This window comes from Phocoena sinus, chromosome 20, assembly GCF_008692025.1.
Source record: "Phocoena sinus isolate mPhoSin1 chromosome 20, mPhoSin1.pri, whole genome shotgun sequence".
NCBI lineage: Eukaryota > Metazoa > Chordata > Mammalia > Artiodactyla > Phocoenidae > Phocoena > Phocoena sinus.
The window spans coordinates 12,647,859-12,675,744 of NC_045782.1; the positions used below are offsets into that span (position 1 = coordinate 12,647,859).

The following is a 27,886-nucleotide window of genomic DNA, read 5'->3' on the forward strand; positions in this document are numbered from 1 at the left end:
TTAATATATGTTGGACTTTCTCCCACATGATTAAAAAATCTAATACAGCTTTTAAAAAATAGAATTCAGTTGTATGGATGTGCCATTTTCATCATCGGCTGTTGTTGGGCATGCTTCCAGTTTTGGGCTGTTATAAATTGCCGTTTTTTTATGCTTTCTCTCCTCTTCCTCTGCTGCTACTACTGCTGCTGCTTCTTGCCTAAAACTTTTACAATTATTACATAAGTAATATATAAAATCTCCTTATAAAAGTATAACATTCTTTTCTAAAATTTCTTTCAACTCTCCCCCAACCCCTGTGCCTTCCAAAGAGATAATGCCGGACATCAGGTTATGTATTCTTCCAGACCTTTTTACTATATTTACATACTTACATATGTAGCCATAAAAACCATAATTTTATTTTGTGGGTTTTTTTCCTAAACAAATTGTATACTGTCATTATCTCAGTTTTAGTATAATTTTCGTTCTGCAATATGGGGTGGAGTGAAGAGAAAGAAAGAAAACTACTCACAGGTAACTTGAGGCCAAAAACAGGCATCATTTTGGTTACGAAACTGGGCACCAGAAACGCTGTTATTGAGCTCTGAGGAAGAATCTTTTATCTGTGTGTCCTTCAGTTGTGGCCTAACAAAACTGATTTTTGTCTGAGAATGCCATCTTTCCTCATATCTCAGAATTGAAGTTACTCTAACTTATGCATTTGATTTTTTTTTTTTCTTTCGTTTTAATCATGTTGAACTAGTTGAAAGGCGAACGGGGGATTTTTTTTTTTTAACTTTCGAAAAAAAGAAGATGTGGACATTTGGCCTGGTGCTCTTTTGAGACTTCATTCTGACCTAGGGAGTGTTAATGGATCTGTTTCAATTCCCATCCAGGGAAGAGGCTTCCTCAGACACAGCCTCGAAGCAAGACTGTCCCACGTGACACTTCTGTCATGTCGTTCTGTGTTGGCTCTCTACCGCCTTTCAACACGGAGACACATGGCTCTGAAACTTGCCCAGTGTGGCTGCTTTTCAAGCAGAGTGAACTCTGCTATTCTCGTAACGAGAAGTGCTAGCCCCCCTCCCCACCTCTACCAGAAAGAGTGCTGCACAGTGTCAAGATTTAAAATGAAACCTTTGTTATAGCCCATGGGGAAAAATGGATCCAGTCCAGCCTCAAACATATCACTGTCTGCCATTCCAAACTGACCAAGAGTTTAATGGTTCTGAAATATTTTAGAGGGGGGGTGAAAGAGTGTGTTTCGGTTGTTTTGTTGTTGTTGTTGGGTGGTGGCAGTGGCATTTGAAATGGCATGTGGGGGGAAGAAAGCCTGGCATGTTTTGTGCCAATGAAAATGAGGGCAGCTCAGCAGAGAAGGGCACTGGAGTATAAACTGTAATTGACCCATAACTGTGGCATGACTTCTGGGTACTAGGAGGTCAGTCATAGGAGTTGCCTCCAAGGGCAAGGAATGAAGATTGCCAGGAGGCCAGAAAGCTCTGGAGTTTTCTGACCTGAGGAAGGTACTACTCAGCGGGGAAAGGTTCAGGTGAAAGTAGAAGCACCTTTCCCTAGGACTTGAAACGGTTTTGCATCTTTTGAGGAGGATTCCCTTCCCTGTGGCTTTCCAGAAACTATTTATTAATCCAGGCTGGAGCTCTCCCTCACCCCACCCCACAGTGTATCACAAGCAGTATGTTTGTTTTTGAGGGTGGGGGGGCGTTGAGGATGGATAAAAGATACTCTGCTGACCACGAATTGTTCGGCATGGCCCTAAGGCCCGTGTGCCTGGTTTCTCTCTCTAGCACCAAGTTCAAATTTGCTTTTTATTTCTGAGGACTTCAGCTGTGGTTTGTTCCTGTTGCCAGAGGAGCTCCAGGCATGCACCACTGTTTGTGGCCACTTTTGGCAGGCATTGGTTTGAATGACCTCTCTTTAGGAGCCCTGGGTCACTGGCTAGATTTCTACCTCCCTACATTACAGGCTCTTCCTGTATTGGGAGTGGCAGTTGGCCAGGGCATTATATTTCCACTGGCCTGAAAACATACAGACCCTGATGAGCAGAGGCTTGTGAGAGGGAGGAGGACAGCAACACAGGAAAGACCGAAACAGATCATCAGGGCCCTAGGTCGAGGGATTCTTCCAGGGGAGATTTGGGATCCTCAGGTGGAGCGATTAGTGTGAGAGTCCCTAAGTAGACGGCAGCAGAACTGCGTCTGGTTTTCTGAAGTAAAGCTTCGAGTGAAGAATCTTTAGATTCACGTACCTCTTCATAGAATATGGTTTTCATACCAGAGAGTTTGGGGAATATGCCAGTCTTAGAGCTTAAAGGAAATTTGTTCACTATTTAGAAAAACTGATTGTTTCAGAGAGAAACTTTGATTTCAACTTGAATCCAGTTATTGCCAGAGGTTAGGAAATAGCATACCAAAGCATGAAAACTCATGGCGATTTGTCCAAAAATTGAGTTATTTCCATCTCTAAACTCTGAACTTCTTTCTCTTAAATTTGTTCACAACCTTAGGGTGCTAGGAAGGTTTGTGAAAGTAGCAAAGAAATGTCCTAGGCGTTAGCCATCTGCTTTTCCGGGAGGGGGGAGCGCAGAGAGAAAGAGAGAGAGAGAGAGAAGAGAGAGAGAGAGAGAGAGAGAGAGAGAGAGATTCTGAGTGTGTGTGTGTGTGTGTGTGTGTGTGTGTGTGTGTGTGTGTGTACGCCGAGTTCTCGGGGATGTGCCTCGCTGATGGGCTGGCTGTATTTGTAGGATGGAGACATTCCCTGCAGTGGCTGAGAAGGTCCTCAAGGAGTTCCAGGTGTTGCTGCAACGTAGTCCCTCTCCTATTGGAAGTACCCGCATGCTGCAGCTTATGACCATCAACATGTTTGCTGTACACAACTCCCAACTGAAAGGTAAGGAATGTCCAGTTTCTTTATCTAGACAGATAAAGATTAATCTAGCTTCTTTCCCATGCTACCATACCACTACACAGTCCCCCCAAAACACACACACACACACACACACACACACACACACACACACCCTTTTCCCCCGTTGCCTTTCAGATCTTTAATTTACTCTCTGAAATCTGTGTGACTCTCTAGTGCTTGGGTGGGATGGTTGGAGGGAATCATGGGTATAGAGCTTAATTTGCAAACCCAGAGATGCTGTTGCACATCTGGCCATGCTAAAGGCAGCAGCAAGGCCTTTTGGAGGCTGCAGACCCAGAGCCTCTCCCAGGGGGGGAGGCATTGCTGAAATGTTTCATTGCAGAGACCATACGCTTGGCAGGGATTGGGAATAGCTGTTTCTGGACTCATGTACCCTGTTTGTTCAATATGGAAAAGTCTAGTTCCCTATGGGATATCCCTTGTGGGAGTCTGCCAGGGAGTAAGAACAGAGAATCGATGAGCTTTGGTGACTCAAATCTGGAAGCACAAAAATCACCAGGCCCAGAATTTGGCAAATGTACTAGTGTGCATTCCGAAATGCTTTTCTGAACACTGGGGGTTTTTTAACATGAGGTGGGGGCTGGGGTAGGAGAAATGGGGGGTGGTGCTGATTGGCAGGATTTTTAAATGTTCTGATGACCAGGTCACAGTTGAAGGATGTTACCGGATCCCTCCCCTCCCCTTCCCTTTCCTCCACCCCACTGAGGTAAGGATGATGGGGTTTGACTTGATGGAAATCTGTAGCATGGAGGTGACATTATTTTGTGTGTTTGTTTGCAAAGGAGACTTGGTCCTTGCTGCCAAAGAATCATTTCAGAGCACTGGCAGAGAGTGTCTGGTCTCAGGGCTGGAAGCTTATCATCTGAAATGCCAAGAAGCGGGAATTACCCTATGGAGAGTCCGTTGTAAAACAGACCTGGTGTTTCTGGACAGAGGATCACTAGTTCTTTCATCGCACCTTTGCTTAGTGATTTCTCACTCCGAAGTTGATTTGTTTCCCTTCCCATTTGTATTTAGGTTATGCTTCAGCCTGCTGCAGGGGGGTGTTCTCCCCTGATGAGCGGGTATTCTGCACTTTCCCTTGAAACTTGGCTCCTCCTGGGACTCTGCAAGGTCCTCTGCTAGTTTGCCTGGGTTTTCAATCACATCTGAATCCTAAGGGGTTTTCTGCTTTCACGCTGCCTGCTGCAGCACTTAGAATTCCCAGAAGAAGGTGAGATGCAGAGGCTTAAGTGCCATTTTGAACTTGGCTAAATATTCCCAAGAACAGTTCTGAGGAAGCATGCAGTCCTGAGGGGCAGTGGAGGTTTCCAGGAAATGAGGAAATAAAGTTTGTAAAGTGTGGTGAGGCCGTCAGTCCAGAGGGCAGGGAGATTGATCCCTTCATCGTTACTCCGCTGGTTGGGCTACCAAGTGGGAAGCTCACTGGACTCAGGGAATGGGGCCTCCCGAGGTGCCTTCCTCTTCACTTTCCTGACTCCCTCTAACAACAGCAAGCTGCCTGTCACAGGGCTGCAGCCTCTGCCAAGGCACTGTTCCTGCATCGAGTGACCTGGAGGTGGGGATGTAAAGACCCCGCAGCTCTTGCCTGTGGAGCATCTGTTGTCAGCAACTTCTGCTCCATGGAAAGGAATACGTTGGCCCTTTCATAGGCCACCAGTGAGTCCTTTTCCTGGAGCTGTTGTAAAGTAAAAGTTAAGAAAATATGGGTGAAAGGAAGGTGAGATGGTGAGAACAGAGAAAGAAGGAAGTAAGTGGTTCCCCTTTTGAGGCCAGGGTACTTTTTCTAGGACTCTTTTCCATGGTCGGTCATAATGAGGACCTGATAGCCAGGAAGGACATGTCGCAGGCCGTGCGTGAGACCCTACCACTGGTTCTGGCTTTGTCCTGGCGCTCACCTCCCTGGGGCAGCTGGGGCTGAGAGGAGTATGAGCTGAGGTGGTCAGAAGCTCCCAGGGTGTTTCAGGGAAAACAGCCTGGGCCACAGGATATAACACTCAGCCAGGACAGAGCGCTCTGTGGACGTGCTGCCAAGTCCCCGGTGTGCAGCTGAGGCGGCCGTCCAGACCCCACTGTGTGGGCTGCCATTGGGAGAGGGGTGAGCAGAGCACTCAGCAGAGCTGGCTGGTGGGAAGATGCGCTTTTCCATTTCCCAGCACATGAGTCATCTTCTCTGGGCCCCTGTGCTGTGCTTGCACGGACAGTGGCAAGAAGGGGGTGTTGTGGCTGAGCAGCAGCATCTGTGCCGGGGGTGGAGAGGGAAGGGGGTTGGGGAGAGGGTAAAGATTTAAATCCTTCACTAATCAGCAGCAGTTTGAATCACATTTTTATGAGTAAGGAAGTGATAAATCAGCCCTGAGTGTTCAGCCCCCAAGTCCCGTCAGCCGGTGCCCTTCTGAAGGCTTCTCTCCAGGCCAGTCTGCTTGCTGTCGGAGTCGCCACCCAGCCGCGGGACCCTGGCTGTCTGAAACCAGGAAGCAAGGGCCTGCTGCTGCCTGGCCCTCCCAGGTGCTTGGGGTCTGTGGTGATTTGGCAGTCACTGCAAGTTACAGAACATCTGGGCCATCATTTTTCTTTCCGTTCCTTCTTGGACGTGTCCTTCTGGGTGGGTGTTTGCATATGTCAGTTCCTGGACTCTGTGGAGAAGGAACGTTCCAGCCTGAAACAGCGGTGATCTGTGGCCCCCCAAAGCAGTCAGAATCCTCTCAGTCTGTGCTTGACCCTTCCCTGTAGATGTGGTACTTAAGGAGGGCAACAGGGACGTCCTTACTAAAAAGTACATCCTTTGCTGATGGCTCTGATTCTTTTTTGTGTGTGTTTGATGCTACCCTTGCATAAGCCCTCTTTTCAAAATACCAGTAGTCCAGGGTGGAAATGATACCGTTACAAACACTTTAGTGTGATTACTTTTCAAATGTGCTTTCCTTGGGGTCAAGAGACATAGAACTGTTTTAAAGCTTTGGACACCTCACAAGCCAAACGGAGGGGAAAAACTTAGATGGTGGTGAATGACAGGCATCTTTCCCCTTTTCTAGGTTATAGTTTTTCCTGGAGCTCAGGGAGGCAGAGGTTGTGAGATTTGTCCCCCTTCCAATAAGGGAAAATGAGTTTTGCCACATCATTTAACCAACTAAACTTTCAGGTCTCAGCAGTGATCTTAAAACTCATAAGTTCAGGGCTATTGGTGGGGATACCTTTATCTCCTCCCCTCATATGGGCCCTATGCAAAAAACCTACTTCAGTGGGACTACAGAGAGTCTAGAATCCTAATACCTACACTGAAGTGGTTGGGGACAGATAAATTGGGGGGTGTTTGGGGCCATGAGCATGGTGCCTGGTGTTTCTTAGGCACTCAGTAAGTATTCATTGAATGCATGGATGAGGAAGGCCAGGTTCTGGGCAGGCCAGCCCTCATTGAACAGTGTGTTTCCTTCCTGGCCTTTGTCCAGAATTACCCTTTGGCGAGTGATGGGTGGTGGTGAGATAGGTGGTTCCCAGAGTGATGTCACAGTTGGTGATCTCTCTGCAGCATTCCTGAAGGGAGAAACGGGGCCTTCTCCATGTGCCTCAGCATTTAACACTTCAGTAGCCATCTGATTGGCTGATGTGGTGCTGGAGGGGGAATGGTTGATCTCAACCACAAGCACTCTAAGAATTTTAATTTTTTAAAAAATTCTGTAATTTAAGGAAATAAAACTCTAGTTTCTTGAAGAGGAATAATTGAAGCAATATTTGTGGTAGGGCATCACTGAAACCCCATTGCACCCCCCATCTGTGCCCAATTTGCTCCAATATGGCCCCCTTTTTTTCCCCCTCTTTTTCTCTCCCCCTCTTGCGCGCTCTCTCTCTCTCTCTCTCTCTCTCTCTGTCTCTGTCTTTTTAAAAAATATGTTTTATAATTCCTGGAATCAAAACCATCTCAGGCACACACTGTTTTATTTTACTGTATTATTGGATTATACTTCCTATAAATCACTGGATGTTATTCATTGGCCACCACTGGAATAACTTCCCTTTTCTGTGCCCTGGCCCCCTCTTTTTCCCCCTCTTTTTCCTCCTCTTTTTCCTCCCCTACCAGTTCATAGAATAGGCCTCCACTGCAGCCTTGCAGAAAAGCCCTGGTGGCAGCAAGAGGGCACCCAAGAGACACTGCTTGTGCTCCCTGTTCTTAGGGAACATTTAGGGCCTGGGATTGAGGCAGGGCTAGGCTGGCATTCCTTTCTTTATCATTTATGCTTGCTTTTATGGTTTGTTAGTAACCCTGAATTGCGGGAGGTGGTAGGAGGGAGTGCCACATGCATGCCTCCAGAGGGATAGAGAATCGCAGCTGTTAATATGGGACAGATAGAGCTTAACCCCAGTGTGTGGGATGCTTGAGATGGGAACCACACACCTTCACGCTGTGGTTGTGTATGCAGGTTGACTCCGGTTGAGAAGTTCAGTTCACAACCAAAATGTCTTTGTCTGTGGCATATAACCACCTTAGAGACCTACTAAGTAAAGCAGTTTGCTCCTCTGTGACAATTCACTTCTGTCTGACTCTCTTAGCCGAGCAGAATATGTGAAGTGCGTAATCCTCTGCTTGTCAGGACAGCTGTACAGGAAATCCACCTTTCATAAAGGGCTAGGCTTGAGTTTAGCTGTGTAAACCGCCCCTCTCCTTCCTTCTTGTCTATCCCTGGTGGTAGAAGCCCTTGGGCTCTTTCTCCTCAAGGATCTGTGTGGGTAGATTTCTACAGGTAATCAGCACTGCCTGACCTTCGTTTTCAGGACTGCTCAGTTTAGAGCAAGTAAACGAAGAAACAGCCAGCTTGGCCGACAAATTATGTGAGAAATAGATTCAGAGGTCAGAAGAGGCAAGGCTTTAGGAGGCAGGCCAGGGGAGGGTGCATCCCTTAGCCATGCCCTCTATCCCTCTGGGGGAGAGAGAACTATCAACAGGCTGCTTAGCACGGACTTCTTCCCTCCGCATTCCCTGGAAAAGAAGAAAAAGTTAAGGAAGTGAGTTTGTCAAGGGATCTTCCTATCTTCCCTATTCTGAATTCCAGGGTCCTTGTTGTTTTCAGAATGAATCCATTACTTTAGGCTGAGGGAGGAGAAGCAGTTGTGAAAAGCTAAAGAAATGAGAAAATTCACTCATATCAATGAAATTAAGCCTCTTACCATGTCGGCTGACGAAATGATTTCTGGTTTTGCCCCAAGGTGATTGTGTGGTTTGGTGTCCACAGCTGCTTTGCCTTGCAGTGCAGAAGTGCAGTATCCGATGGTGGCCTGGTCATTAACGTGGGCTAGAAACCTCATCTCTGTTGCCACTTTATAGCTTCTCAACTTGATTTTTTTTCCTCCTGGATGGACTTATTCTGAAAGGGAGACATTATTAGGGGTTAGGGTTGATGCTGGCAGCAGGACTTCCAGCTCCCTTTTCTGAACTCTCTCTTTAAGCTTTTCCCGAGGAGTAAAATTCTAAATTTACGGAGGGCGCGGGCCAGATGTGTGCTATTTGTTGAACACACAGGGGAAATGAGTGTGTTCTGGGGATGGGGGTTAGGGGGAGTAAGTTGTACTTTGGACCCTAACCAACTAAATGTTGATCTGGGGAAGAATTGTAGCTTTCAGAGGTAGTGGCCAGTAATGACAACAACAGAACAACACTGTGATAATACCTGATGACATTTTATAGTTGCTACATATGTATTCTCATTTGATTTCTCCCATCAGCCCTCTGAGACAGGTGGGACAGATATTTTGTGTCCTATTCCATAGGTGGTGAGAAATATACCAGAAAAGTTGAGTAACTTAAGCAAGGTTGCACAGCTAGTAAATTACACCTCAAGGGTCAAGCCTTCTGTATGAGAAGGCACACGAAAATTTCTTTGGACCTAATTGAGACAGCTAAACAAAGCAAGGAATCCCACCCCGCGTCCCCTCTCCCCCCGCAATCTGAGCAGCTGCTGTTCTTTGATGAAGAAAGTGATCCTTGAGTCTGATCTGAAAAGAGGAACAGAAGTAGAAATGAGGGAGTTGAGGGAGTCAGAATTCTCCTAAGTTGCTTGAAGCTCAAGTGGAGCCACAGGTAATAAGCTGGCAGAAGGACATGGTTTGAGCAAATCAGGGTTGTCTGGGGTCCATGTTTACCACTGTCATAGGTGAGGGCACTCTCCCCTCACAATGGAAAGCATTTTTCATGACCAGTTGGTAAAAGAAGTGTTGAGTCTTTCTCTTGCTTGGGATATGTAATGTCTCTTTAAAATAAAAAAGTACTTTTAAGGAACATTGTTGCTTATTTTCACCATCTTTTCTAGTATCCGCCTTGCTTTTTGAAAAGAGGTTTTTCACATGCCGTTCTTTTTTTTTTTTTTTTTTTTTTCGGCACGCGGGCCTCTCACTGTTGTGGCCTCTCCCGTTGCGGAGCACAGGCTCCGGACACGCAGGCTCAACGGCCATGGCTCATGGGCCCAGCTGCTCCGTGGCACGTGGGATCTTCCCGGACCGGGGCACAAACCCGTGTCCCCTGCATCGGCAGGTGGACTCTCAACCACTGCGCCACCAAGGGAAGCCCTCACATGCCATTCTTAAATGAGACTGTGATTCTCTTTTTGGCCTGAAGGGAAGGTGGGTATGTCATTCATACTGAAAAGGGTATGAAAGTATAAAATATTTGAAAGAACAATAAAGTGAATGCACATACAGCCAGCACCTAGGTTAAGAAATAAAATATTGTCAGTACCTCAGAACTGTTCCCTGTGTTTTTCATCCTCACGGTAGTTCCCTCTCGCCCTTGCAGGAGCCATCATCCTGACTTGTGGAATTAATTCCTTAGCTTTTCTCTATAGTGTTATCATCTAAGTATTGTATATACCTCCAAACAGAACATAGTTTGCTTTTGCTTGCATGTAAATGAAATCATGCTAATAATATTATTTATATTCTTTTTTCTCTGGCTTATTTTGTTCCAGGTAATGTTTGTGAATCTGTCCCTGTCAATGTGTGTAGTTTGTAGTTCATTCATTTTGCATTGCTGCAGTACTACATTTTATTCATTTATTGCAGTTTATCCATTCTTCTGTTTGTGGACATTTGAGTTGTTTTCTCTTTGAGGCTATTATGAGCATTGAGTCCATTGACAGTTACGTAATACCATCCTATTTTTTTAAAATCAATTCTATTGAGGTCAAGTTTACATACACTAAAATGTACCCATTTTGAGTGTGCATTTCAATGAGTTTGGCCAATTTATATACCCAGGTAACTAGTCATCATCACAGTCAAGATACAGAACGTTTCTGTCATCCCAAGAAGTTCTCTTTGTGCCCATCCCAGTTGATCTCTATCCCTACCCCTGGCCCCAGGAAACCACTGATCCACTTTCTGTCACCATACATTGGATGTGTCTTTTCTAGAGTTTCATATAAATGGAATCATACATTGTGTACTCTTCTGTGTCTGGCTTCTTTTGCTCAGTGTAATGTTTCTGAGATTTATTCATGTTGTTATATGTATCAGTATTTCATTACTTTGTATTACTGAATAGTATTCTGTCTTAACGGCTATACTACAGTTTTGTTTATCTAGTTACCTGTTGACGAACATTTGGGTTGTTTCTAGTTTTGGGCTACTATGAATAAAACTGCCATGAACATTTGTATGAATGTCTTTTTGTGAACATAGATTTTCATCCCTCTTGGGTAAATACCTAGGAGTGGATTTCCTGGGTCATAAACGTATGTTTAACTTTATAAGAAACTGCTAAACTGTTTTCCAAAGCGGTTGAACTATTTTACGTTCCCTCCAGCAGTGTGTGAGAGAGTCCCAGTTTCTTTGCATCCTTGCCAACATTAGGTATTGTCTGTCTTTCTTACTTTAGCTATGTTAGTGGATGTGCAGAGCTATTTCATTTTGGTTTTAATTTGTGTTTCCCTAATGACCAAGGATGATGACTTTCCATGTGCCTACTTACCATTTGTATATCTTCTTTGTGCCTATTTAAATATTTTTGCCCTTTTTAAAAAAAATTTTTTCTAGTTTTATTTTATTTTATTTCAGACCACGCCATGTGGCTTGTGGGATCTTAGTTCCCTGAGTAGGGATCAAACCCCGGCCCCCTGCAGTGAAAGCACAGAGTCTTAACCACTAGACTGCCAGGGAATTCCCTTGCCCATTTTTAAAACCAAGTTGTTTTTATTATTGAAAAAGTTTTAAGAGTTCTTTATATAATCTGAATATAAGCCCCTTATCAAATATATATTTTGCAAATATTTTCTCCCAGTGCTTTTCCATTCTCCTACCTATTCTGTTTCTTTTTTTCTCCTTTCTTACTTTTTTCTGGATTTTCCCCCTGTTCTTTCTCCTCGTCCCCCCACTTGTTTCCTTTTTTTTTTTTAGTGGTTACTCTTGGAATTAAAGCGTGCATATTTACCTTGCCAAAAGTCAAAAGTTTTTCAGCATTTTCACTCTCCTAAATAATACAGATACCCTGGAACACTTAAATTCTGTCTGTTCTCTTCCAACTTTATCTTCCCAGGTTATATTCTGCCTTTGTCAGCTGTTTTAATTATTTTTTTCCTTTTAAACCCTACAAGACAAGTATTACTGTTTTCATTTCTGTTTTTTCATTATTATTATTGTTGCTGTTGTTTTTATGGTAAATATTTGTTTAGACTCACCTATATATTTACTACTTTCTTTTCATTCCTTTTTGCATTTCAGACCCTCCACCAGGGATCATTTTCTTTTTTTTTTTTTTGGCCACACCACGTGGCTTGTGGGATCTTAGTTCTCCGACCAGGGATGGAACCCAGGTTCTTGGCAGTGAGAGCGTAGTGTCCTAACCACTGGACCACCAGGGAATTCCCTGGGATCATTTTCTTTCTGCCTGAAGTATATTCTTTAGAATTTATTGTGACATTCTTTTGATGACAAACTTTTTCAATTTTTGTCTGAAAAGCCTTTATTTTCCCTATTCCTAAAAGATCTCTATTCACCGGGAATAGAACTCTAGGTTAACAGTTCCTTTTCTTCAGCCCATTGAAGATATTTCACTGTCTCTGGGCTGTTACTCTTGCTGATTAAAAGTCAGCCATCAGTCTAATTGTCCTTTTAAAAGTCATCTATTCTTCCTGGGTGCTTTTTTTAAAACGCTTTGATGTTCTGCAGTTGTAATGATTTGTCTAATAGGTTTGTACTTATTTAAAAATTGTTCCTGCCAAGGATTTGTTGGGCTTCATGTATCTGTGAGTTGATTTCAGCAGTTGTAGAAAACTCTTAGCATTCTTTTTTTAAATACTGCATCTGCCAGTGCTTTCTCTTCTCCTTCTGTCTTTCATGTCTCTTAAACCTCTCTTTCATTTTTCTGACTCTTTTTTGGTGTGTGCCGCATTCCTCATAATTTCCTTAACTCTGTCACTGAATCTTTTCTTAGCTGTATCTAATCTGCTAAACATGCCTTGCTGAGATTTTATTTCAATTATACATGTTTATTTCCATTTTTGTTTTTTTTCCCCTAAATCTGCTCTTTTTCTATAGTTTCTTGTTTCCTGAACATATTTGTGAGCTTGTCTTTTATTTTTTAATGTATTAACCCTGGTTATTTTATGGACTCTGATCAAGGGGTCCTTTTAGGTGAGTTTCTGCTCATCTCTTGTTTCTGCTGGTTGTTGCATATGTGCCTTGTTGCCTCTGTAATTTAATTTTTTTTCTGTAATCTGCTTATTTTCTGTGGGATTTCATAAGTGGGAACTCTTGGAGACCTGGGATGAAAATGGGGAAAAGATTTGAGTTTGCTTTTGTCTACAGCCTGGTGGGGGGGAGTCTAGAATGATCATTCTAATTAAAATATCTGCTTGAGGGTTTTTGGACCACTCAGATAATGTGAATTCAGGCTGCACACCCCTGTGAGGGCTAGTGTATAGTCTATACTTTCAATACAATATTTTTTTCTCTTCTAGTCAGCCCCAGGGTTTGATATAGTCAGTTTTCTAGCTGTCTTATCAAGGGTCTGAGGGTTACTTCTTCCTTTTTAAAAAAAAAAAATTATTAATTTATTTGGCTGCGTTGGGTCTTCGTTGCTGTGTGCAGGCTTTCTCTAGTTGCGGCGAGCAGGGGCTACCCTTCATTGCGGTGCACGGGCTTCTCGTTGTGGTGGCTTCTCTCGTTGCAGAGCATGGGCTCTAGGTGTGCGGGCTTTAGTAGTTGTGGCGCGCAGGCTCAGTAGTTGTGGCTCGCGGGCTCTAAAGCGCAGGCTCAGTAGTTGTGGCACACGGGCTTAGTTGCTCCGCGGCATGTGGGATCTTCCCAGACCAGGGCTTGAACCCATGTCCCCTGCATTGGCAGGCGGATTCTTAACCACTGCGCCACCAGGGAAGTCCCAAGGGGTTACTTCTGACTCACCCTTATACTTGGGTGTAGCTCTGTGGGATCTCAGCTTTATGTCAGGGATCTTGGGCATCCTCTTATGTTGGCTGCACCCATGAAGCCTTGGAAACCAAAGCTCAAGTTCATCAGGTAGCAAATGTCCTTAGGGTGAAGTCTGGCCATATTTCACACTTACAGCTCTAGTTTCCTGTCTTTACTCAATTCCTGACCAGAGGATTCCTTTTTAATTTACTAACTCATCACTGCTTTCTAAAAAGATTTTAAAACTACTTTTCCAGGATAATTAGTTGTTTCCTTGGGAGAGTAGACCTAGGTTCCTAGTCTGCCTGCTGTGTTACTAGAGGAAATGGTGTTATTCCTTTTTCCTTTGAAGCATCAGACTTGAGCATTTTTTTACCTGTGCCTGTGAGCAGTGTGATTGGGGCACCTGTATCTAGGGTGGCAAGGGCCTGGTAGGCTGCTTTTTCAAAGAGCAGCTCCTTTTCAGCTGCTACAGCCTAGTTTTATGGCACATAGTGTTACTGGGCTCAAATTTTTCAATTTTTCCAAGAGGTGTTCAAGGTATAGACTACTTAGAGGACTAATTGGTTGGGGAAGAAAGGTAAAGGGAGGGGGAGGGAGGCCTGCATCTGAAATGATAGAAGCCATTTATTGCCAAAAGGGTGTGAGCTAGAGATCTGGGAGAGCGTGCTCTCTAGTTTCAGCTGCGTTACACTGCAGAGCTGGTAAACTCTGCTGGCCCATAAAATCCTTTCCATTAGTCAAGGTGCTCTGTGCTTTTGTTCTTGACTACTGCTGTTCTTAGAGCTGTTTGGTTGGCTTGTAAGTCTCAGTTTCCTTTCTAGAAGGCAGATTGTCATATATTTAGGAATTTATTTACAGTAATCGGAGTTTTCTGGCTTCTCTAGTCCCCTCTTCAGATATAAGACTCCCATCTTGAAGCTTATTTCAGAAAATGCCTATGTGATCCCTTGCCCCAAGTGCCAAGAGCAGATGCAGCAATTGACACGCTGCAGGGAATTTCCAACTGCTGGGCAGGTTTCTGAAATCCAGACACGTGCTGTTCACACGTTGGCTACTGAAGCAAGGATCAGCAGTTGAAAGAGGGGAGGGGCTGGCAGGAGACTGGAGGGAGAAAGATCTTATAATGCCTGCGCAGGGCTTAAGGCTGTGTCAGCTTTCTTCATCCCTCCTCCAGCTGGCGTTGGCAGGGTAGGGTAAATCACTGTGGAGTGGTTATGAGCCGAACTCACTGGGGGCTTCTCTGAGGCACACCTGTGACGTCATCCTGTTATCACTGCTTGTTCTGCATAACCTCTTTTCACCTCTCCCTTGAGAGAGGGTGATGCCCAGAACTCATGTCAGGGCAATGAGCAGAGATAAATGTTTGGTAATCATTATTTTGAGATGCCTGCTGAGGACACAATTGCAGACCATTGACACATTCTTCAAGATTCCACACTGGAAGCAAAAACCCTCTTTGCAAACATGGCCTGGATACCCCTTGTGAATAAAACTTCTTTTTAAACACGAAGAGAGAGACAATCCAGAAGATTTGAAACTCCTAAGTGTGGTCTCTCTTGTTCCCCTGTCTCCCTCTACTCCAAACACACACACACACACACTCTCTCTCTCTCTCTCTCTCTCTCTCTCTCTCTCTCTCTCTCTCTCTCTCTCTCTCACTCTCTCTGTCTCTACTCTCTATACAGCAGTGATTCTTTTAAAAACATCATGTCCCTCTGTTCAGAATCCCCTGCTAGGTTCCCATTTCTCTCAGAGCAAAAGCCATGGTCTTTACAAGGCCTTCCTATGTGGAACTCCTCCTCTTCCCCACTCCTCCTTGCTGTCTCTGGTCTCATTCAGACCAGACCCTGGCTTACTTACTTTGCTTTAGTTACTCTGGTCTTTTTGCAAGTCCTCTGAACAGCCAGGGCTTCTCCCACCTTTGGGGTTTTGCGTTAGCAGTTTTCTCTGCTTGGAAATGCTCTTCCTCCAGCTGTCTGCGTGGCGTATGTCTCATCTCCTGTAAGTCTTTGCTTAAGTGTTGCCTCCGTGTGGCATACTCTGACCATCCTGTTAACACTGCTGCACTCCCACCCTGTTCTCCCATGTCCCCTATCCTGTTTGACGTTCCTTTTTTATAACACAAATTTTCTAAATACTAGATAACTTATTTTTTGTGTGTATCTTTGTTTTCCCTTACTACTCCTCTGCAAGATTGTAAGCTCCCTGCAGATAGGGATCCTTGACCTGTTTTATTCACCAATGTATTGCGAGCATCTAGAACGCTGCCTAGTGTGCCGTAAGTTCTCAATAAGTAGGTTTTGAATTGAGTTCAAATCAAGAATAAAGTTTGTCAATAAGTCAGTCTAGACACTGAAAGCTGAGTGGCAAGGCCAGGAGGCATCTGCTGTTTGGGCCATTGCTTATAATCATGTTTTTTCATCAAGGTGACACTTCTGAATATGTAATTTCCAAGTGCGTGTTTTATATTCTGACATTAAATTAAAATGCATTAAATGTGCCTTGGTATTTACTGTTAATACTGGAGTCAGTGTCTTCAGGTCTCTGGAAAGCAAAATTTCTTTTTTTTTTTTTTTTTTTTTTTTTTTTTCAAAATTTCTTTTAATACAGCATGAGTTCTGTCCTTTTTCATCTCCTGAATCTTTCATCATTAATTCTCTATCCTTCCTGCCCATAAATATTCTTTTATTTCTCTTTCTCTACTCACTTACCATATTTTTTACTCTTACCTTACTGGAGCAACTCTGTCCTGTTTTATGTAAGCTAAATAATAATTAGCGTACATAAAATCTTTTAAAAGATTTAACCTTTTAGGTTTTGTTGAGTACTAGAAAAAATAATATTAAGAAAAAAGGTGGAAACCACCTGTAAACCAGCTTCCCAGCAATGACATTCCTTCCTATGTGTATGTGTGAATATTCAAGTTTTTATTTACACAGTTGAAAGTATACTGAATATAAAATGTTTGATTTTACTGTTTTCACTTATTATAAGTATTCAGTTATAAAATTCTTTGTAAACATGTTTAATGGCTGAATAATATTCTCATGTAAATATGTTAACATTAATGTAATCATTACCCTGTTTTCACACATTTTTTCCACTTTTCTAGGATTATAAATAATGCTTTATTAACATCTTTGTAACATTAAACCATTTTCTGCTTTTCATATTGTTTTATTGGAATATATATATATATATGTTTTTAAATTAATTAATTAATTTTTGGCTGCATTGGGTCTTTGTTGCTGCGCGCGGGCTTTCTCTAGTTGTGGTGAGCGGGGGCTACTCTTCGTTGCGGTGCACGGGCTTCTCAATGCAGTGGCTTCTCTTTTTGCGGAGCACGGGCTCTAGGCATGCGGGCTCAGTAGTTGTGGCTCGTGGGCTCTATGGCGCAGGCTCAGTAGTTGTGGCACACGGGCTTAGTTCTCCGCAACATGTGGGATCTTCCTGGGCCAGGGCTCAAACCCGTGTCCCCTGCACTGGCAGGTGGATTCTTAACCACTGTGCCACCAGGGAAGCCCCCAGAATATATTTTTAGAAGCCAACTTTTGGGTTTAAAAGGTTTGAAGTCTTTTAGCGCTGTTGATAGCTGGATTACTTACTTAAGAAGCTGTGCCAGCTTGCAGTCTTAGCAGCAGTGTTTGAGAATGCCCAGGGACCACCTCTTGCTAGCATTGAGTATTGTTAATGTTTAATAGTCCTTAGCACAGTGTAGCCGTTCATATATTTGTAGAATAAATGATAGAATAAAACCTATCTTTATTTTTTTAATAGACTTTATTTTTTAGAGAAGTTTTAGACTCATAGCAAAATTGAGTGGAAAGTACAGAGTTCCCATATTATCTCCTGCCCCCAAACACGCACAACCACCCTTACTATCAACATCCAGAACCAGAGTGGTTCATTTGTTACAATTGATGAACCTAATCATCATTATCACCTAATGTCCATAGTTCACCTTAGAGTTCACTCTTGGTGGTGTTCTGTGGGTTTAGACAAATGCATAATTACATGTATCCACCATTATAGTATCATACAGTATAGTTTTATTGCCCTAAACCTTTGTGCTCTGCCTATTCCTCCCTCCTTCCCTCCCTCCTCTTAACCACTGGCAACCTCTGATATTTTTACTGTCTCCATAGTTTTTGCCTTTTCCAGAATGTCATAGTTAGAATCATACAGTAGGTAGCCCTTTCAGATTGGCTTCTTTCACTTGGTCATATGCATTTAAGGTCCCTCTATGTCTTTTCATGGCTTGATAGGTCTTTTTTTTTTTTTTTTTTTTTTGCGGTAAGTGGGCCTCTCACTATTGTGGCCTCTCCCGTTGCGGAGCACAGGCTCTGGACGCGCAGGCTCAGCGGCCATGGCTTCCGGGCCCAGCCGCTCCGTGGCATGTGGGATCTTCCCAGACCGGGACATGAACCCGTGTCCCCTGCATCGGCAGGCAGATGCTCAACCACTGTGCCACCTGGGAAGCCCCGGTCATTTTTTTTTTTAAAGCACTGAGTAGTACTCCATTGTCTGAATGTACCACAGTTGACTTATCCATTAACCTACTGAAGGATATCTTGGTTGCTTCTAAATTTTGGCAATTATGAATAAAACTGCTATAAACATTTGTGTGCAGATTTTTGTGTGGACTTAAGTTTTCAACTCATCTGAGTAAATACCAAGGGGTGTGATTGCTGGCTCATATGGTAAGACTGTGTTTAGTTTTGTAGGAAACTGCCGAACTGTCTTCCATCCTATCCCGTTTGCAATTGCATTTCTTTGATTATTGGTGAGAGTGGACATTTTTTCCTATGTTTTATTACCCATGTATAGTTCTGTGTGGTCTTGTTCTCTGCTCATTTTTCTATTCCAGCCTAATATTTTTCATACCAATTTATTTGAGCTTTACAGATAGTAAATATAGCAAGTACTTTTTATATTCATTGGAGATTTTCTTATTTGTATTTGATTTTCAATTATATTTACTTTTTTAATGTATAAAAGTTGTAAAATTTTATATAGTTAAAAATGCCATTCTTTATGATTGATTTCATTGCTCTTAAGCTTAAAAAGGTCTTTCCATTGGAGAAGTTTTTAGCCGTCCCTTTAACCGTATTTTCATTTCCATCAGCTGGAGGGAATTCTAGCATCGTTTGTAATTACATTCAGTTGGAAAGAGATGTGAGGAACCCTACGTGCTTAATTAAATAATGTGACATGTTGTGAGAGTAGATCTCTTGCACCCGATATAAGAGTTCCCAACCAGCGTATCAGCCCACTTTTATCCATTACTTGGAGTGAGGTAAGGTTGTAGTCATCAGGGGTTGCATTGTCAGAGTCAGACCTTTCCCCTCACCTCACCTTAGGTGACTACTTTACAGCTGGGAATAGCTCAAGCCTGGAAAATTAGCATAGGTATGTAGGTGAGTAGTTGTGTGGTCTTGCCATTTCAGGGAGGAAAGAATACTGTTGCCTATTGTGGCTGTCCTGCTTTTCATTGATGAATGAATCCTAGGTGTGTAACAGAATGTTACTAAGGAAGTACCATCTTTATTTTGGAGTAAAAGCTCTTGGAGTAAACTGTCTATTGAGCTGAAAGCAAGGAGGTAAGGCTGTGCCAGTGGGGGCCCACAAGCCACCAGCACATGGGACCAGACTCAGCCAGAGACATTTGGACACAGATGTTTCCCATAATCTCCGATGGCCCTTTTCGTTGGTTAGTCTTGGTTTTGGAAGCACTGTGGAAGGTGCACTGAGGGCAGCATTTCTGCTGAGTGAGTCAGTGCACCTGATTATTTTGGGCTCAGGGATGTGCAGAAGGAGGGTAGAGGAGAATGAAATATCTTTGAAATTTCTTTGCTTTAAGGAGCTCGGAGACTTATAGGGATGGAATAGATGTATGCTGCCAGGTATAGGGAGTCAGATATCACATTTCTGTTTTCTGGGTGATTGACTCTTAGGGGGGCGGTCAGCTGCCAAAAATGTGATCTCTCTCTGAAGGCCATGTGGTCTCATGATTATGAACTTCGCAACTGATCACATTTTTGTAAAATAATACTTGTTATATACACATTCAGGGAAGAAGACTGAGGGATATACATCAAAACTTAATCATAAAAAAAAAAACTTAATCATGATTCTCTAGGATGGTAGAATTAAAGGTGTTCTTAATTTTCTTCTTTTGTTCTCTGCATTTTTGTAGTTTTCTGTAGTGATCACAATATTTTTGTAATAAGAAACGTAATTGGGGCTTCCCTGGTGGCGCAGTGGTTGAGAGTCTGCCTGCCAATGCAGGGGACACGGGTTCGTGCCCCGGTCCGGGAAGATCCCACGTGCCGCGGAGCGGCTGGGCCCGTGAGCCATGGCCGCTGAGCCTGCGCGTCCGGGGCCTGTGCTCCGCAACGGGAGAGGCCACAACAGTGAGAGGCCCGCGTACCACCAAAAAAAAAAAGAAACGTAATTTTAGAAATTGTAATGACAAAAAATTTGAAGTTAGATAAAACTACGTTCTAGTTCTGATTGTGTTATTTGCTGTATCATGCAAATTAGTTAACAGTTTCTAAATCTGTTTCTATATCTAGTACCTTGTGCATAGAAGACATTTATTAAATATTTGTTGAATTAAGCCTTTTAACCATAATATGGTTTGCCACTGATTGCCTGTATTTCTTTCCTTCCCTTAAGGGAAGATTCTGTTTCCTCTCTTGAACTTGAGGTTCAAACAAAGCAACTTTGGTTTTGAGGGTTGTTTTGTTTTCTTTTGACATTGCTGATTCTTCTCTCTTCTTTCATTCCAGAAGAACTAGTAACCTAATAGACCAACTAGAGAATGTTCAGCTATTCTAAAAAATGAAATTATTTTAGCTTCATGAAATACATAGATCCCTCAACTAGAGTATGTACTCCATGAGGACAAGAGAAGACTGTATATTTTGTGAAATCCCTAACAGTGTTCAAGGATGACTTCAAAATTAAGTACTTAATCAACAATGACTGATCGATTGAGAAACTTACCAGGGTCTGGGGTTGTATAAAATGAGTTTAGGCATGTAAGAAATTAGCAAGCTGTTAATTTTTTTATTTTTATTTTTATTATTTTTTTTTAATTTATTTATCTTTGGCTGTGTGGGGTCTTCGTTTCTGTGAGAGGGCTTTCTCTAGTTGCGGCGAGTGGGGGCCACTCTTCATTGCGGTGCGCGGGCCTCTCACTGTTGCGGCCTTCTCTTGTGGAGCACAGGCTCCAGACGCGCAGGCTCAGTAGTTGTGGCGTACGGGCTTAGTTGCTCCGCGGCATGTGGGATCTTCCCAGACCAGGGCTCGAACTCGCATCCCCTGCATTGGCAGGCAGATTCTCAACCACTGCGCCACCAGGGAAGCCCTGTTAATTTTTTTAAAAAATTAATGTCTTTTTTGCAGCCAAGTAACATGCCTGGTAAATTTTTTTTTTTTTTTTCTTTCCCATCCGTCCCACGCAGCTTGTGGGATCTTAGTTCCCAGACAGTGATCAAACCTGGGCTCCCTGCAGTGGAAGTGTGGAGTCCTAACCACTGGACTGCCAGGGAATTCCCTAAAATGTTAATATGGTTTTTTTTATTTTAATTTTTTGTTTTTAGTTTTTTAAAGGAAAACTTTATTGAGATATAATTTACATGTGACAAAGTCACTCATTTTAAGTGGCTTAATTATAATTCAGTGATTTTTAGTAAATTTACAGCATTGTACAGTCATCACCACAATCAAATTTGAGAACATTTCTGTTGCCTTGAAAAGAGCCCTGTGCCCATTTGCAGTCACTCACCTTTTGAGAACCGATTAAGTGAATGATTTTCAGTCCACAACTTACCTAACTGCTCTGAATACATTTGGCCGTACTGACCATACCTTTCCTTTTGAAATTTTCTCTTCCCTTCTTTCCGGCCCAAAATGTTAATATGTTTTTAGAACATTCTTTTAAGATGGCCTTATGCAAGCTCCATGGTGATAAAGCTACCAGAACCCTCAGTTTGGGATGGTAATGCTACAGTGGACTGCTTTGAGAAACCAGGAGTTAGATCTATAACATACTTCTCTCCCTTTTTGCTTAGCCCCAAACCCTGGGGGCCTCTCCCACTGAAGACAGTAGAAGCCAAATTTATAAAGACAGTCCTGTTAATTAAGTAATGCTCTTTAGCCCATGGATGCTGCTCCTTTCCAAGGGAGGCGGAGCAGCTCGTTCAGCCATCGTGGTACCTGCTGTCAGTTTCGCCCTTGCTCTGAAGCCCTTAAAAGCGAGGAGAGTCCTGTTGGGAAGTGGTGGAAATGCCTCCACATATGTGTGCTATTTCTTTAAAAGAAAGTCGAGCGGAAGTGATGCTGTAGGGAACATCTGCACTTGGGGCTGAGTGGAGAGTGAGATGCGCTGCAGCTGGTGTAAGGCCCTGGCAGGCTGAGGCGCTGCTGTCTGTTGGGGTTTACTTCTGTCTACATTGAAACATGGCTTTGGGAGGGGGTTGGTGGCCTGCTGCCAGCCTCAGTTAGCCTGCCCTTCTCTTTCCTCTTTCCTCCTCACCGCCCTCCTCCCCCCCAACTCCCCTCCCTCATGCTTTAAAGTCACATTTCCAGGCCAGACGTAGAATTAATCTCTGGGCACTTCACATTGCTGGCAGCTGAAAGCAGGATGTGGGATCTTTTTTTCTCTCTTTCTCTCTCTCTGCGTCTTGGCTGACTTTTTTACCTCTCGAAGAATTTGGAAGGCCGTGAGATCCCCCCCCCGCACAAGTACTGTGGAGTTTTTCAGCACGCTGATCACCCTGCTGTGGCTTCACCCTAATAGACTTCATATGTTGATGCAGTTGACATCAGTATCAAACTATTTTACATGTGATCTGGTGTATTTCCTGAGGAAATCTGCAAGATATTTATTAAGAACTAATAAAATAAACCTCGCCATGAGTTTTTAGGTAGTTTTCAATTTTTCATGTCTCTCTCGTTTCCTCTTATCAATGAGTTGCTATTTTCTCTCTCTACTCTGACCATTGCAAAAAGGAAACAAAAATAAATGTTTTAAACTGTTCCTGAAGGGACAGAGAGAGAATAGTTCTGCCATGATGTATCAGCCGGGGCTGTATTTTTAGTGCAGCATTGTAGAAACTAAAAATATCCTGTTATAGTGGATCCTTTTTATAGGTCTGTGTGTGTGTGTGTGTGTGTGCGCGCGCGCGTGTATGTGTGTTTATAATGTTGTACGCACAAGTGCCTTTGTGCATCGGCAGCCGCTCTTCCCATTACAGCTGGACTCCATTAGTCCTTGAAAATTAATGTAATCCCAGTTAAGAAAAAAATTAATTACTCTACCAGAGCTGCATTTTATCCAAAGCTAGTGTTAGCTCCCTAGCTGGCAGCTTAGTTTGAGAGGCTCCGGGGGCCCATGGAGCTGTGGCTTTGGTATCACAGCACTTGCTGCTGGGTTTTTCCCATTGAGATCATTCCATCCCTTCAGGGTCAGGCATGTGATGTGCGGAGAGTCAGTGCAGATCCTCCACCTCAGTGAAATGCCAGGTTTCAGTCTGGTCATCCCCAGAAGGCGTGTCTGCCACAGGCTTAACTCATCTGCCATGGCAGGTTTTCTTATCAGGATTCTTTAAAAACGAGGTTCTTTGGCAATGGTTGATTTTCAGTTCTCTCTGGAGGAGAAATACTGTTTATCAAAGTCCCAGAGATGCATAGGATTTGCCTGGGAGGGCTCTTCGTGGACAATTAAGAATGCCAATCACGTTTTGTTCTCACTTTTTGTCCAAGGTTGGACTAGTTTGTTTAATACACACCTTCTGTTGTAAGTGAGTGTGTCAGAGTTGACTGCTAGTTTCTAGTCAGACTTCTCAGCACCAGCCCTGGATGAGGGGGCGCTGACTGGCTCAGTGTGTAAGGAACGTTTCCAGCTCTGTAATCATGTTCTGGGATGAGGTGCGGGGCACAGCCCAGAAGTGGTTGCAGTCAGCCTCGCCTTCGTGGTACAGCTCTTGTGCAATTGCCTGGATTTGTTGTTGTTTTGTGTATTTTTCTTCTTTGGGGGCCTAGATTGGGGTAGCAGGATAGAGAGGGGTAGGTGGGAAGGATGGTTGTTTGTTTCCTTACTGGTCAGACTCTCCAGGCTCTCTGCTGAGAGTCCGGCCAGGATTCATCTGTCTTGGACTGCAGTTCTCTTTTTCTGCTGAGCTGGGGCGTGGGCAGCACAGGCCTGTGTAACCCGTGACAGGCCTCCCCAAGTGCCATGATGGCATGGATCCTCACAGTGCTGTTTAGAACAAAAGCAGGGTTAGTGCCCTTTTGTTTCTTTTTGGGCATGGGCTCTGAGGCTCGTCTGTGGATGTCATATTCTCTCCCTCTGGTGACTCTATCTAGGTCCTCCCCTGCCCCCCGCCCATCATCCCCTAGCTGACAACTGGTTGAGCCCTTGGCTTCCTGTACTTGATCCCCAGGCAGTGTACTTCAGTAAAAGTAGTAATTAGGCCTTTTACAAATTTATTTTATTAGTGAAGAGAGTTAGTAGGTAATGGGCTGTAATTCTAACACAGCCAGTTTGGAGATTAATAAAAAATTTAAAAAGAGCAGTTTTTACCAGAGGCAGTGGGCCTGTTATTTTGAGTTCTCAGCTGAGCCGAAATCAGAGCAGCGTGGGACCCATGGCGGACTGTGCTGCTGGGAGGATGGAGAGCCACGTTCCTTGTTGTTACAGTCTGTGCAGTGCCCGTCCTTGAGGGTGTTTTACACTGGCATTGGAAAAAAGGAAACCTTGTTTTCCAAGAACTCTGCTCTCTCTCAGCTTGATAAGCATTTAAAAATAAAAGCTGCACAATTGAAATTGGCAGTGCATCCTCATTCTTTTGTCTCTCTGTTTATTTTTTTCCCTCATCCCTCAACATGTGTGCTACAGCCCATGGTTATTACACCCTCAAGAATGATGGCCTGGAACTCAGCAAACTTGCACCAAGGTCTGCCCGCCCTCCACTCTCTGTTTGAAGCTGGCTGAGGCATCCGGGCCTAGCACTGAGAGGCCTGGTGGATCAGCCTCAACAGCTCCATCTGTGGCACATTTCCCTTTTCCCCTGAAGCTGCTGCCTGGAATTTTTAGCTTCTCCAGAATCCTGATTGTCAGCCCAATCTTTCTTGTTAGTTTTTGCAGTTAACTTAATTGATTTGTTTACCTCTCCATTGGAGGAGCTCAAAAAGAAAGTGCTTTGGCACTAATCAGGAGCAGTCCTGGCTTTTTAAAAAGATTCTTCCAAGCTAAAATTGTAAAATACTGACCCAGGGAGAAAAAAAACTACTATGGCTTAGTCTAGGGTGACGGTAAGTCCTGGTTTGCCTAAGGATAGTCCCTGTTTATGCATTATTAATAGCATACCCTTTCGCTCTCACAAATATCCCAGTTTAGGAGATAGATTTTAGCATCACCCTACCTTACATGAATTTAGAAAAGGATTTAAAAAACAAACAAACCCAAAATTGAAAAAACAACTCACTCACTACAAACTGTTAATTCTTTGTCTAGAAATGTAATGGGTTGTAAGCGCCAAACCCTGCCCTAAGCATTGCAAGCAGATTCCACTGGAGTCATGCACATGTGACCTCAGAAAGAATTGCCACATCTCTGGCTCTGTGAGCGAGGACTGGCCTTCTTGCTTGAGTAGGTCCTGGTAAAGCCAACTTTGAAACACCATGTCACTTGTTTTAGCATTTCTGGTTATCATTGCCTAGTTGGTTGAGTCAGAACCTGGAGTTACGTTTTGGTGGGGTGTGGTTTCAGGTTTGCAGACTTCCCAGTTGATGCCTGTGAAGGGTTGGTGCCTGATGTAACTGAATAGGGTGTTACTTCAGGTTAGTAGTCCTTGTTTTTGCTTGGCTGGTTGGGCTGAACCTGGTATTACCGTTTCCCAAAGAATATTTTTGGTTTGAAAACTGAAGGTCAGCAGTTCGCAAGTGCCGAACTTGAAGCCAACTCTGTGGTTTGTCTTGTGCCACTGGGCCAGCAGCACTGCAGCCCGGATCGATTGATCTGCAGCAGTATGAGACCACGAACAGCAACTGCCAGACAAAACTCCATCTCACCCCACTTCACCGTCCAACCTGTCTCTCTGCCCAGATCCCCTTTCTTTTTCCTTGTATGTCTGTCTCACTCTTGGTTATGTATTTCGCTTTTTTGGGTCTATCTTTTTCCATCTCCCTGTCTCTTTCCATAACAGTTTTTAATAATGTTTTAGTTAGTTCCAGCCTTTTCCCTGAATGGATCCCATTGGAAAATGCATTTGAAAGGAAACAGTTATACACTTCCCTTCCTTTGAAACTCTGTTGGCACCTTTTCCAGTGCAGTAAACCATACAACATGTATTTTCAAAGTTTCCAAACACAGACACGCTGGCGTTAAATTTATGAAAAAATATTTTATTCAGCTGTATGGTAACTGTGACTTTCAGAGATCCTGATCAGATTTGAAATTGGTACTGACTTTTGGAACTCCAACAGGTTTTCAGATCTCTGCAGGAAATACAGCCACATTGGCTCTTGGGCATCTGTGATGCCTTGTGCCTTGGCCTTTGATTGCAGGTTGGGCAGGAGGAGTTGGGGCAAGAGACATGGATGTGGGGATCCCCCAGCCATACCCAGAGGAAAACAGGGAAAGTCAGTGAGTCATTGAAGAATGTTGCATAGCTGTGTTGGGCACAGGAGCAGAAGGTAAATTCTGTTTACTCCGGTCTAGGACTGGAGGTCAGATAACACCTGTTTGTGTGGTATGTCATTTACTTTAGGGTGCCGTGGCTAAGAAGAATTGTTTTATTTGTATTCAAAGCAATGATGATGTCACTAACGTCTATAAGTGATTGCCTCACTCCTCCCTCCGTATACCTATGGTCTTATGCCCCCCCACCCCTCAAAAAAGTATGCTAGAATCAGTCTATTTAAATGTCTGTGGGTTTGAATTTGGTGCATAGGGACAGTGATCCTCTTCAAGGATCCCAGCTGTTCAGAAGATCCCTGGGAATGCTATTTATGTATGTATGTATGGCCGCATTGGGTCTTTGCTGCTGCATGTGGGCTTTCTCTAGTTGCGGTGAGCAGGGGCTACTCTTCATTGCAGTGCGTGGGCTTCTCATCGCGGTGGCTTCTCTTGCTGCGGAGCACAGGCTCTAGGCACGCGGGCTTCAGTAGTTGCAGCATGCGGGCTCTCTAGAGCGCAGGCTCAGTAGTTGTGGCGCACATGCTTACTTGCTTTGCAGCATGGGGGAATCTTCCTGGACCAGGGCTTGAACCTGTGTCCCCTGCATTGGCAGGCAGATTCTTAACCACTGCACCACCAGGGAACTCCCTGGGAACGCTCTTGAAAGAAGCCTTTCAGAAGGTTTCTTCCAAATTGCTTAAGCAGCTGAACTCTGTCTTGGCTCACTTATGTTCATGTACTAGGCCATTTCAGCTTTTCTTTGCTTGCCAGGCTAACCGTGGATCTGCTTCAGGGCACACAGGTGGATTCTGTGCCTACGGCCATAGGACGGAAGCTGCTGAAGAAAACCCAACAAAAGCTGATCATTCTGCAGGCCACTTGTCCCACTCAGCTCAGTTAACGGGTTTGTTAAGCATTTGTTGTGCCTCGTTCTTCTTAGCTTTTCTGGTAGCATTTGCCTTTGTTGACAGGAGACTTTCCAGAAGTGCTTTCAGTGATAGTAACTCTGTATTCTCTCTCTTCTTCCCTTCCTCTTCCCCTGTTTCTTGGGTCTTCCCTTTCTGATCCACACCCTAAATATCAAGGCTTACTAAAGATATTACCTTGGCCTTCCTCTCTTCAGCCTTTCCTCATTGATGTGTCATAAAATCCCATGGTTTTAACTGTCACCTCTCTGTGGATCGCTTCCAAATCTCTTTCCTGCTCAAATCTTTTTCCTAAGCTCTAGCCCGCATTTCTAACTTCCTGTTGAACGTTTTCACCTGGAATCTCAAGCTTATTAAAAATTGATTCATCCTATTTCTCAAGTGTTGTAAGTCAGGTTCCCCAGGAAGCAGACTCTTAAGATGGAGGTTTGCATCCCCAGGAAGTTGGTTGGGGAATGCTCTCAGGATCAATACCCAAAGGGGCATGATGGGTATGCAGGATGGGGCACAGGGAGAAGTTGAACTGCACTGCAGATGTAACAAAGGCCTTAGCCAGTCTTGTAAGGAGCTCTGGAGCTGCTTAAAGGGGCTAACCCTTCAGAGTAGTCCCAGATTGGGCCAAAGGGGCTGAATCTTTACACCCCTTCCTGCCCTCCAACCACCAGTCGATGAATGTGAGTTACTCCTGGGAAGGGGCAGTGACATTGGGAAAACGCCTTTCTTCAGCTGAGAGCAAGTCTGGGAGAGGGATCAGCTGAGATCTACTGCTGCCAACACTCTCGGCAGCTGGGAGAATGAGTGCGTTAGTCCCGGAGGGGATCTGGGCAGTGCACCAGATCACCCCTGCCCTGCTGGAACTCTTCCTCCTGTGTACAGTTTTTCTGTTATTGGTACCAGTGTCTTCCATATATTCAGGCTGTCTTGGCCTCACTGTTTCTGTTTTTAA

At 43.9% G+C, this 27,886-nt stretch overlaps 1 protein-coding gene across 2 annotated transcripts in view; it reads left to right on the top strand.

The window, feature by feature from the left end:
• The window catches only part of SMG6 (SMG6 nonsense mediated mRNA decay factor), a 234,875-nt gene that overhangs the window by 54,679 nt on the left and 152,310 nt on the right, over positions 1–27,886 (top strand). For both annotated transcript variants that reach the window (XM_032615690.1, XM_032615689.1), the window contains exon 10: positions 2,747–2,892. In XM_032615690.1, the coding sequence (XP_032471581.1) occupies positions 2,747–2,892 (146 nt within the window). The remainder of the gene's footprint in view (positions 1–2,746; positions 2,893–27,886) is intronic.